Source organism: Micrasema longulum, unplaced genomic scaffold (assembly GCF_059751315.1).
Source record: "Micrasema longulum isolate JH-2025_06_02 unplaced genomic scaffold, ASM5975131v1 h1tg002336l, whole genome shotgun sequence".
Classification (NCBI taxonomy): domain Eukaryota; kingdom Metazoa; phylum Arthropoda; class Insecta; order Trichoptera; family Brachycentridae; genus Micrasema; species Micrasema longulum.
In genome coordinates, this window is record NW_028279486.1 from 233,088 (window position 1) to 245,981 (window position 12,894).

Genomic DNA, 12,894 nt, shown 5'->3' on the forward strand with positions numbered 1-12,894 from the left:
TGGTCGACATGAAATATTTATTTAAAACTGTGTTTTTACACTAGAGTATCTTATAGTCCCTGAACAGGCACCTGAAGTGAAAGACTGATCATCTTACTATCATGTAACAAAAATGATTAAGATACGCTACAAATGGCGTACTAATGCATTGCCCTATGCACTATTAGATGCAGGAAGCGAAAGATAATGATGCTACCTTACACTGAAAAAGGAAGCTGTTTAAGTCTCCTTTTTTAAAATCATAATTTAAAAAAATAAATAAATTGAAATAAACAATTTGACAGCGAAAGTAATTTTAATTCAATGGTGTTTGAGTCTGATGATCCAAAATGCGTACACGCAAAACTTCAGTGTTATTAGAAATAAACTCTTCTGATTAAAAGTGAAAATTCAAACTGATTTCTCTGAAGAGTGATGTTTTCTTCATTTGACAAATGATCAAAATAATCAGAAAACAGTTAAATAATACAGTGTCTTTTACATGTTGTGGAAAATAATGAGAAAGATTAATAATTACACTACACTTAAGCGAAAAATTAATCCAGTACCGTTTGTAAATATTAGGTACTGCTTGGTTTGTGTAGTGTTAAGATAATTGTGCCTGGAAGGTAGTGTTAATAAATATACATTGAAGAAGGTAGTGTTAAAGTGTTAAAGAAAAATACCATTGATAAATGAATAAGGCTTACCGTGACTGGTTTCCGGGAGAGAGATACATTTCATTTGGTTGAGTATTGGAAATACTTCCTCTCTCATGAACTCGTATTCGAGGTAAAGGAGTGACTGATCCTGAGTACACATATCTATTAGCCTGGGGCTGATTTTCTGTTACTCTATTTAAGGTTTGGACACTTGAAGAATTACCTGGAAATAATGGACAACACAATTAAGATTTATACTTCGATTCAAGCTTAGAAACAAAATTTGAATGTAAGCCATTGATATTGAGAGCATCTATAGTTTGATATGCTCAAAAAATAATCTCCATGATAAAACATATTTAACTATATCTCTTAATACTATTTTGTACTATTGCTTCTCCTCATGACCATGCTTTCAGTTTCAATTGTTAATAAACCTATTGGAAACGCATAATACTCAATGTACTTCCCATCATTTTTATTACTATTTGTTTTATGCGCAACTTATTTCACTGGGCATGTCAGGTCAGTCATGTCGCAAGGATGGAGATAACTGACCATCTATACCGGTGATCAGCAATTAGTTTTGGTGGCTGGCCATATGAATATGTCCATTTCCTTGTGGACCACGTGACTGTAGATGTTACTCGTGCCCATCCGAGCCAAACGCAACTGATTTAAAACAATGCCCAATATGCAATTAAAGAATTGCTATGATGAAAGAATACAATTTGAAGTGACATTTGAATACAAAATATGCCAACTAAAATTCTAATTTACAAAAAAATAAAGTGAAATCCTTGATGACGGCCGGGCTTCATGTACTACTGTGGTCCGTTTAGGAACTGAACAGGGGCCCGCAGGGCCAGAATGGAGCACATTGCAGGCCGGATCTGGTCCGTGGGCTGCCAATTGCCAATCGCTGATCTATACTATTACTTTTTAAAAAACCAATAGAACATTAAAGTGTCAGTAGGCCTAAATTAAATTGTGTTCAAAAGAATGCTGGGTTATTGGGCATCAGAAACTGGAAATTGACAGTGATGAGTAGAGAAGTTTCTTGGACAAGACCGGGGACCTCAATGGCTTGTAGCATAGGAGATGAAAGGCATCAGCAGAATTATTTATAGATATATTTTTTGTAATAATGATATAAAGACTTTTAATATTATATTATAAAGATTTGATTTAATAAAAGAAAGATTCGGTAAAACTCAATCAGATATTAAGATCAACAATGATTTGAGTATGATCAAATTATTGTAGACAGGCTGGATAACCTACTTAGGGAGTTATTTAGATCTAAATTTGTTATAACAGAGAGGGAAAACATTTTTGAGAAGGTAATTTGGACGTCTAGGCATTTACGGGGCTTGTGATCTGTCATTGGCTGGTTTAAGTGGCCACTACACACTGTGTAACATTCAACATTAATTCATGTTTAAAAATCCACATTTCCTCAACTCTTCCATCTTTTGACTTTTGTGCAGTAAAAGAGCTTTAATCTTTTCTACAAACATTTGGACAAACTCAAAACATTAACTGGTAATTACTTTCATAACACTAACTGGTATAAGAAGAAGTATAAAAATAGTTGCCGGCTTTGTCTAGTTCGATTCAGCCAGATGAATCCCATCCACATTAAAAAGGTCTCGGCTCTTTTATTCACAGTGACAGGACAGTCCTGTAAATGCCTAGTCATCCATATTTTCTTTTCAACAATGTTTTCCTTTTTTGTTGCAACAAATTGAGATACTTAGATAATTACCATTTAAAGGTTTCCTATACACAATTGGACTATTTGTAGCACTGCTGGATGTTTTTTGCGCCTTTTCTTGAATTTCCCGGCGTCCTTTTTTGGTGAATGACTTAAAACTCCTGAAAACAAAAAATAATTTTAAGTAAAAAATTTCAACAATTTCTGATGGCAGTTATCTTCCACAAGCCAAAAAAATGAAAGATACAAAATCATAAATCCCTTATGCTGTTTTTATGAATTATCACCTTATTAACTAAACTATAAATTGTCTTTGTCCGCATCCTCTTCTCCGTTGCTCTCTATCCCTGAACAAATATAAGTTTTATAGTGAGAAGATCTTTTAATATAATTATGTATCCCCGTACTGCGGGCCAACTGTTTGTGACACCTGATTTTTATAATCCAAATCATTTCTATCAAACTTATATGTCATTCTTATTTATATATTATGTAGGTGCATATAATATGCATTTGTGTGTTCGTTTTGAATCAACGTTCGCGTATTGTCAAACCTTATATTATTGTTGTCATTATTTCGTATTTACTGCATTTTGTGGTTACCTACCGTATTGTATAGGACTCGTCGCACATTATTCATTCGATGTGTATCAGTTAAATTTTAAAATAAAATGCTTTTTTTTTTTCAGAATACGGTTTTGAGATTTAACATACATAAAAAAAAAAACAATTTATATCATTTCTTGATTTGAATTTTAACAAAAAGGTTTCTAACTTTTTACTAAGCTCTTTATTGTACCATTTTCAATACAATTACAAGTTTTAAACAATTATTTTTTTATACTTATGCACCCACACACACGCACCCTCTCCCTCATTCATTCCCACACGCACATGTATCCTCTCCCTCATTCATTCACGCATACACACATTCACATACACATGAATACAAACGTCACACAAATACAATTACTAAACTTCTTTTCTTATATATTATGTGTCATTATATTTACAGTGGATTTTTTTAATTGGCTTTAGCATTGTTAAGATTTTTCTACTTATTTTGTTTATGTAATAGCTGTAAAAATCCCAAATAAAAATAAAATTAACGCCTATAATTTCATTATTTTATATTAAAATTTACAAGGTAACATTATATTGAATATTTTTATAACCTATTTGTAAGACTCGAATGGGTCTTTTGTTTTATTTTCTCTATATGTTTATTCCTTAATTTATCCATTTCATTTGGAATACTCAGAAAAATATAATCTCAAAATTGTTTTATATCAACCAAAACAAAATGGTCACCCTCGTTGGTATATAATGATAAATTGTTTTGCAAAAAACCCTATTGTGTGAGTAGAATGGCACTTAGAATGCTACCAATTACTTAACAGAAGAGATCTAAATTGTTCATTCAATTGGTATACAATATCGAGCAGCTGATCTAGGGGAACTGGCTGCAGAGTACTAATAAAGAGATACAGTTATTTTAACAAAGTAAAGTGCATCATTGGATTAATTGCCTATTGACACACAATGGATGGAACTGTCTTACACATCTCACATGGCCAATGTCCAGCGATGCGTCACTATTAAAGTAGGTCCCCGAGTTATTATGATTATTGCTTAAACAACACATTTTTCTTTGTTTCCTTATATTTGGATTGTTTGCGTTTATTATCTATGTATATGTGTATATGGGTTTGAGTCTCAGAGTAATAATTCTCTAGAGAAGCCCTTAAGCTCCATTGCATAGAACAAAAGCGTTCCAAATTTTTTGTTTGGTTTTTAGTTTAACAACAAACATGTAATGGACGGTTTCGGTTTGCCCTTGAAATTTTCAACCCAAGTACCTACGGCCCGTTGTATTGCTGTAATATACAGGGTGTTCTCTAAACCCTGTCACATCCGAAACCACGATGATCAGTATGAGCAAGAAGACATATTGACACATAAATATATTTTTTTAGAACGAAATAAAATATCAAATAAAGCAAATAGTTGCTTACTTCTGTAGGGGTGAAACGAGGTGGGGGAAGGGGGGAGTCTGACACTGCGCCGCGCTCCCCTCACTTCTCCCCTGCAGAAGTAAGCAACCATTTGATTTTTAAAATATTTTATTTAAAAAAGTTTTCTTTGTTCTAAATATTTTTTTAATGTGCTAATATGTCTTCTTGCCCATACTGATCATTGTGGTTTTGCATGTGACAGGGTTTAAAGAACACCCTGTATAGCTAACTTTGTGGTCAATAATCATAGAACGGTTTTTCTCTATACGGGCGACTCTATTGGCAATAATTTATTACTTTGTACAGTGAGTTCTACTGGGAGTACATTTCCTGTGTCCGGGTGGATGAAACACACCGTTCTCGGTGTAAAATAGAATGAGAATCCAGGGTGAGTGTTTTTCACTCACATAAAAATGCTTAAAACAGAAATTCAGTGGAGACAAGACCGCCTTGTTATGAAGCGATTAGCTCATTCGCCTACCGTAGGTACTAAAGGTCCGAGATTGGATTCCTAGCAAAAACTATATGAAATATTGTTTTTTTAGGATGTTTGCTCAGCAATATTTCGCGGTGCTTGCCCTTGAGAATCGCTATTTGTTTGTGTATTTTTAACCTTATTGACATTATATACTTGGTACGAATCAATTTCCCTACAAGTTGATATAATCGAGCAGGCAGAAACAAAACCTGTTTTATGGTACAATTTTTTTTTTATAAAAAAAAATGTTATCGATCTTTTCAACGCAGAGTTTTCAAAAAATATTTGAGTTACAGAACAACGGAATAAAAATGATGACACAAAATAATGTTACATTGGATTATACACACTTTCAAAATTTTGTTAGTGATAAATCATAATATTCAGTATGTGGAAAATTTACTAAAATGACAAAGAAATATCTCAAAAAGGTAAAAAATGATATGTTGTCTGCCTAATGAGGCCTGTAGAGCCGTGTATTGCTCCCGCATGGCCGATATGCTCACAAACACAAACATAACTTGTCCAATTTCGGAGAGGCACCTTTGATGTTTGACTTTTGAATATCTATCGCCGAAAATACTACCATTGTGTAGGTGCCCGATTATACTCATATCCTTATTTTTATCGTTCATTGTGCTGATTTATCGCATATCTTGTACCTACAGGTTATGTTTGGTTCTAGTATTTATGCAATGAACATCATGGGTGTCTTATTTTACCTACCGGAACACTGTATTACCAAAATCCGCTGCATGTCTTCTAGTCTATTGTAATCGCCAGACCAGTAAACGTTTTTCCCTCGATTTTAAATTTATTATTTTCGCAATCGATCAACCGAGCAAATTCATTCGAAAGTGTATCTAATACTTCTAATTTATTTAGGTAGCCGGTTCTAAATTAGCATTATCAAGGCACTTAAAATAAATAAATGCGCAAAACACAATAGATAAATTAATATTGCTTTTATTTTTTGTATGTGAGTGGGTGTTTTCAATGAAACGCGGAAATAAAATAAATTTAGGCAAAAAATATATATGTATTTGCGTCGGTTATACTCGATCGAGAATCGAACCCGGGACCTCGTGCGTGCTAATCATTATACCGAGAGACGTATCATTAAGGGTTTAATACTCGATAAGACAAAATGTTGTTTTACATTACAATATTCTACACACCATCAGCATCATTCCCTTTTCGCACCTAATGGTTCATAGGGCACTGCATTAGTACACCAATCGCAACGTATCTCGATCATTTCTGTTACATGAAGGTAAGATGATCAATCTTACGCTTCAGCTGCCAGTCCAGGGACTATGACATATTCTAGTGTAAAAACCTCAGAGTAATAATGCGTAACCTAGAGAGGAGCCCAAACGTAGGAAAACCATTCTATGATTATTGGGTAGTAAGTTATCTACAGTTCGCAGCAAAACAATGGGCCGTACTCAAGTCGAGAATTGCCAAATAAATATTAATTTGCATTATAATTACTTTTAAATATGTACCTGTGTATTTATCATTGCAGAGTTATTCCAATCTATTTTTCTATAATTTGCCTATATTTATGTTATAAAACTGAAAATACATCTTTGTGTTTATTTTTTTATTAATTTACACATAAATATTTGTGTTTCAACTCCATTGAACCAAAGTTCTGTGTTGAGTTTGTTTGTTTGTCTGTCACATCTCCGAAATGGCGAGTTGTAGCGGCCTGAAATTTGGACACGTCATTTTAGATGCGATTTCAAGGTTAACGTTGCTATTTTCGAGTAAAATTTCAATCGACCTCTACTCGATAAAAACTCAAACTTTATATTAATGTCTAGTGCGTCCCTGACATATTGCCTATAATAAACTGTCATTATCAACAGTAAAAATACTATAATTCCCTAAATTGAGAAAAAATAGTGTCTGAAGTAAATATGTTGATATAAGAAAAGTTTTTAAGCAACATAATACACGTGTCGGGACAATAAATGCCAAAAATCAATGTAAATCATGAGAAAATATTCGGAATCAATTACCTGTGAAAACTAACTCTTTTAACACCTTTGACGCTCCTACTGCTGCAACCAAACATACTGCAATTCACCATAGTCGATTTTTATTTATTATAACGTAAATATCCAAGTTATTTACAAACAAAACCAAGCACAGCTACAAAAGCATCCGATCGAACCGTTATGTTTATGTTGTCAAATAAAACAAAATGGCCACTAATTGGTTGCTAACCAACAAACCAACATCGCTTGCGTTCTATGAAACATAGTGATAGGGCTTCTCTCTAGGTTACGCATTATTACTCTGAGGTAAAAAATACTTCATGTCAACCACATCGGGAATCGAACTCGAGACCTCTTGCATTGTAGGCAAACGCGCTGACCACTACTCCACGAGGCCGACAAATTACACATAGTTAATTATAAATACTGCTATAGAGTCTCACGACAACCCTTACGGTAAAGAGTTTCTAAAAAATTAAATCACACAACGTTTCATGGAACGGCAGATGTTTGGTGTGAGTCTTTAAGATTCCCAGGTATTATTCACAGTTCCCTATGTATCATTCGGTACGCGCAAGCGAATGATGATTATACCCAAGTATGGATGTTATTTGATGGTAAGAAATGAACTTCGCTTACCAATACGGAAGAACTGTCACATGCATATTCATTCGGAAATCACCGCTAATGACGCAATAAATTGGAGTTTTTTTATAGAATTAGAACATCTTTAAATCTTCAGATAATATATAAAACAATAATCTAATATAATTTGCGCTGATTATATACTCGTATATTGCTATTTGTTCCGAGTCCCGAAACGCCCAAGTCCAGAGTACACACCTAATAATATTATCAAAGTGACCGAAGCATGTAGTATGTGGTATGTGTAACTTCATAATATAGAATGTAACGTCCACAATCGATTAAAAATACCTATACCTACATATAAAATATACCTAAACACAATCGATTATATGCAAATTATACAACTCATTACTAAATCTTTATTCAAGTTTCCCGGCCGGTACATAATGGCAAATCGATACAAATGTAACAGGGGCGTGCACTGACTTTTCAGAAAAGTCAAATAAATTTACTTAACAATTAAAAAAAAATACGGTTGTAAAGGAATTAAATAAATACCTACGGATGTGGTTTTCAAAAATCTCAACTTAACCCAATCACACGGTGGAATACGTACTTGTATTTTATTTATTTATGTATTTTCGGTATGTTAAGGTTGTTTTCGATATTAAGGTTCTCGAGATGCAATGTTCAAAAAAACATTTCTTAAGAACCCGAACGGAAAACCTATGACTTGGCAGGTAGACGATTTTCATGGAAACGAATCACGGAGAGATCACGAAGATATGTTTTTATGTGTATAATATGTTTTTTTATAAATATAATACAATAATAATAATGGTCGATTTACACAGCGCCGTTTTGAATGAAAGTTACATCATCTCAAATGCTCTTTTTTTTCATAATAGACTAAATAATTGTGTTCGCCACATTGAACTATGTGGGGATTACATTATTGTGTCGTGTTGTGGAGTGGTGTGTTGGGGAGCTATCTGGCGCATATCGCTTCTATGGGTATTGTATGGACAGAATGTCATTAATCGTAGCCCATGGCAGACCACATTACAATTTTTTTATCAATGGCATATTAAGTTCAGTAATATATTGTTTTTATGACCAATGTCGATGCTAATTTCAACAATTTGTGAGTGGTGTAATAACTAAGAATTGCCTTTCTTTATTTACATTAAATATTATCTTTTAAAAGTCTCATGACGCCTAGAAAACATTTTTTATTTGCAGCTTGTTCTTATATAACAAACTCCGAGTTTAAAACACCACAGTAATCAAATAATATATCAATAAATATATTTAATTATCAATTTCGATTGACTTAGATTTCGTTAGATGCTTGACATTTGTAAAGTTTGTTTTGTTTTGTTACTAATACCGAATAGATGTCTATATAGGTAACCTTAAAATTGACATACGTTATTTTTTGTATATAGCGTAATTCATTAAATTGAGAAACATTATTGATTGTTATTAAATTGAAAGATTAAAATTTTACAATGTGACATTTAAACGGTGTTTAGTTACAAATAAAAGAAAAATAATATAAATAATTAAACTTCTTAGATTTTCACGGCCGTTAAGATGCACAATAAGTTTTTCTGGGTTATTATGCCGTGTGTCGTTCGTACTCTCTACCGACGTTTCGGATCGCGTTACAGCGTCCATCATCAGGGTTGCAACATCAACATCAACCCTGATGATGGACGCTGTAACGCGATCCGAAACGTCGGTAGAGAGTACGAACGACACACGGCATAATAACCCAGAAAAACTTATTGTGAATATAAATAATACTAAAATTTTGTGATTTTTTCAACATGTTTTGCGATTTCAATGAATTTCATTGAAGTTATAAGCGAGAAATATTAACTCTTTCTTCCTCATACACATTGTTTGTAAGTAATACTTAGAGAGATGCTACTATACCGAAGATTTAAGACATCAATTTCGCCCCAAGCTAAAGCTTTCGTTATGTTGTTTCGTTATGTTTCGTATGTTAAAATTCGTCGTCTTTAGACATACGAAATTATACTTAGAGAATAGAGCTCATATTCCTATCCGCTAATTAAGTCGATCGTTCAACATAGCACGGTACCATTAAAGAACATAGGGTGGATTTATTAATAATTATTTTTAAAACATTTCATATGTCAATCGACAGGTAAAAACACGAACCGGTACACCATGAGGCCGACTAATCTCTACTCGATTTATTTTAGCAAAATTTTTTTTTAGAAACTAAATAAATACAACCAAAAAAGAAAATAATAAATAAGTATCCACCCACCTTAGATTTTCCGGACCGAGTGGATTGGCGCGATACGTGTGAAACGGACCGTACATGACAGACACAATCAATCATTTTTACAATAATTATTTTATTTTTGTCTTCAGTTAAATTTCTCGACAAAAGCCTAATAGTAACAATGAGTCCATGCTTTTTTACAAGTATTTTCATATTTTAAAATGACCTTGTGTCTTAATCAGCTTTATTTAAAAAGTAACCAATCAATCTGCAGTTGGTTTGTTTAGGTAGGTATGTTCAATTCATCGATAATGCCCATCTTGATTGCCGATTAATTAAGAATATTACGGTGTCTTTATTTTATGTATTCCAATGAGAAATTTCATTGTTTTTTTTTTTTTTTGTATTATTTGTTAATAGTCTATTAAACTAAGCTAAAAAAATATGTATCGTATTACTGATAATAGCGCTGACGCTACGATTGTTTCATTTTAATTTCTCTTCTGCTTCTTCTCGGCCAGTTCTGCCGATTGGTCCGTCGATTTACTGAAAACCGGAAATCTTTTACAACTGTCATACCATTGCTTGATTCATATGAACTAGCACGTCGTTCAAAGTAATTATTTTTTATTATTCTTTTCATACATTTTCAAGATACATTGCCGTATAATTTAATGCTCTAAATGTTACCGCGCATAAGAAAACTTTTATTATATCCAATTTCTTGTAGGTCTGAACTTCTTCATTAAAACGTACATTTGTAAATTATTTTGTTATGTATAATATAACATGCATGCCCCTGGAAATCACAGTTGCTATGTGAAATAACGTCACCTAGGCGAGGTGTCAAAATGTTTTACCTTCAGCGAGCTCGTTCCTCGCTATGAATAGAGTTAAATCATCTCTATAATCCATTCCAGCAATGCTGACTAACGAACAATGATCACATAAACGTCTAATTTTAGGACTTCGGTTGATATTTGTAGCGAATTATTGCAGAATCGACAAATGAACCTATTTTCCCGCGTAACAAACGATATTTGAAACTAACTGAACACGTTTTTGGAAATATATCGGAACACTAACGCTTGTTCGAGCACGTTTCGTTCAAGCTTTTTAATTTGGTAAAATTCCCAATAATTAGGTAAAGGTATTATGCGCAATCGATTATTATAAACACTCATTTCGAATTGGGTTCAAAGTCCAATGAATGATGACGATATCTGAGTTTTTTCTGTAATTTTCTATTCCTTTGAATACAAGTTGGAACAGCTACACAAACAAATTATGTACATACAAATAAAGATGTCCGAATAGCCGGAAAAAAACGAGCTAAAAAAGTACGAAAGCGGTTTTATTTTTGGTCCGCGATATTCCAAGCACTCAGATTTTTAAATAAAAAGGCAAGTGTATGCACTCGCACATCTTTATTTGTGCCGCAATTAAAGGTCATGCTTTAAAATAAGTGTTTTATTCGCATTGAGAAAATATTTTATTTGCCAGCAGTTGGCAAAGATAAATTTAACAAAAAAATAACCTCGAATCAAATGTAATATTTCAAATTAAAATCATAGGTTATTTATGATATGTAGTTTGATTTTAGTATTATTTAACCAAATCACAATTAGTATAATATATTTTTCATACGGATAAAGAACCGTTTTTACAAATTGAAAAAAAAAGTGAAAGAGGAACTTCAGCCCTTCGGGAAATTGGATATAATAAATATTTTCTTGCGCGCGTAAAAAAATTGTAGCATTAAATTGTACGGCAAAGTTTGCTGAAAATTTACGAAAAAATTTGTAAAATATATTTTGATAAAAACGATCTACTTTGAACGACGTCACTAATTCATGTGAATCAACCCGATGAGTGTTATGGAAGATTTCCGGTTTGCTTGCCGTCAATGGACCAATGGGCTGAACTGATCGAGAATAAGCGGAAGAGAGCCTCTGACGCGGAGTTGTTTCAGAAATACAAATACTTCAATAATTAATTTTAAAACTTAAAAAAAAAAGCCCGGAACACTCCGTGCGTGAGGCAAGCGTCTTAGCCATTACACCACGGTGTTTTTATTTGCATAACACTTTTTGTTTTTTTGTAGATTCTCCGTGTAGACTTATTACACCAATAAAACAATCCCGAATCGTCATATTATTTCAAACGTAGGTGAGTATACGAATAAAAATGATAATTTGTGAATTTCTTAGCCCATTGTTTTGTCGCGTCTTATATCAAAGCATTTCTATATTACATTTCCATGCATTATATACATTCATAATTTGAGCCCATTGCAGGTGAAGTGAACCAATCGACATTTAAAAGGTAAAGTAAAGTCGTTGTTTATATTACATTTCTGTAATTAGTACCTGTAATATATAAACTTTTATTCCCCGATTCTTAATGTACAAAACATGCATATTAATAACGAACCCAAATAACGAAATTCATCGCTATCCCACGAGGCGAAGAAAAGGTTTCAGACTCCCAAAAACAAGAATCCAGGCAACTCAAAACAATCTGTATCACAAAGGACTTTAGATGTTAATGAATGAATGATTGCCAAAAGAGATAAGGGATGCTGGGTCTATCGCATCGATTCGTGGGATAATAAACGTCCATATAGGTAGATAGTGTCATCGGAAAGCGTCTGAATTTTACAGCAATGTTTTGTTTTTAAAAGTATTTTTGTAAATATATATATATATAAATATATATATATATATATATATATATATATATATATATATATATACTGTTTATTAGTTAAGGTATAACCAGGTGTTCAAATTTTATTTATACAACTATCTAAAAAAAAATACATCACATTACATATTAATTAGAAATATCAAAAAAGTTTTGTAAAATAAAAATAGGCAAAAGCTCATGGAGAATAAACTTTGAATACTTAAGTTTTACTATTTCGTCAGTTGGGTCACTTCACCTCATTTCAAATTTGCAAAAATACACATTAAAACAAGATATATATAGAGATGACACTCCATACAAATCCGAGCTAAAAAGTCGTCCCCAAAGGAAAGTGAATGACCAGCGGAGGGAGCAAGTGTCGTCACGTCATAACACTTCGACTATGGCAAGCAAAACACGTAGTACAGTAAAAAGCACGGGTTGTTAACATTGGTCTACTATATTCGCGTCACCTTTGTTTGTCGTTTCACTATACGCCCA

General features: G+C 32.9%; 1 protein-coding gene across 2 annotated transcripts in view; it reads right to left on the minus strand.

Moving 5' to 3' along the window:
* The window catches only part of LOC148272419 (uncharacterized), a 44,346-nt gene that overhangs the window by 2,329 nt on the left and 29,123 nt on the right, over positions 1 to 12,894 (minus strand). The window contains exons 1-3 of one of the 2 annotated variants that reach the window (XM_088240065.1): positions 7,497 to 7,537; positions 2,410 to 2,519; positions 690 to 864 (exon numbers count right to left, since the gene is read on the minus strand). In XM_088240065.1, the coding sequence (XP_088096191.1) occupies positions 690 to 864; positions 2,410 to 2,519; positions 7,497 to 7,528 (317 nt within the window). In that variant the 5' untranslated portion in view covers positions 7,529 to 7,537. Of the gene's footprint in view, positions 1 to 689; positions 865 to 2,409; positions 2,520 to 7,496; positions 7,538 to 12,894 lie in introns of those variants that run through there. The other variant, XM_088240064.1, reaches the window with a different exon arrangement.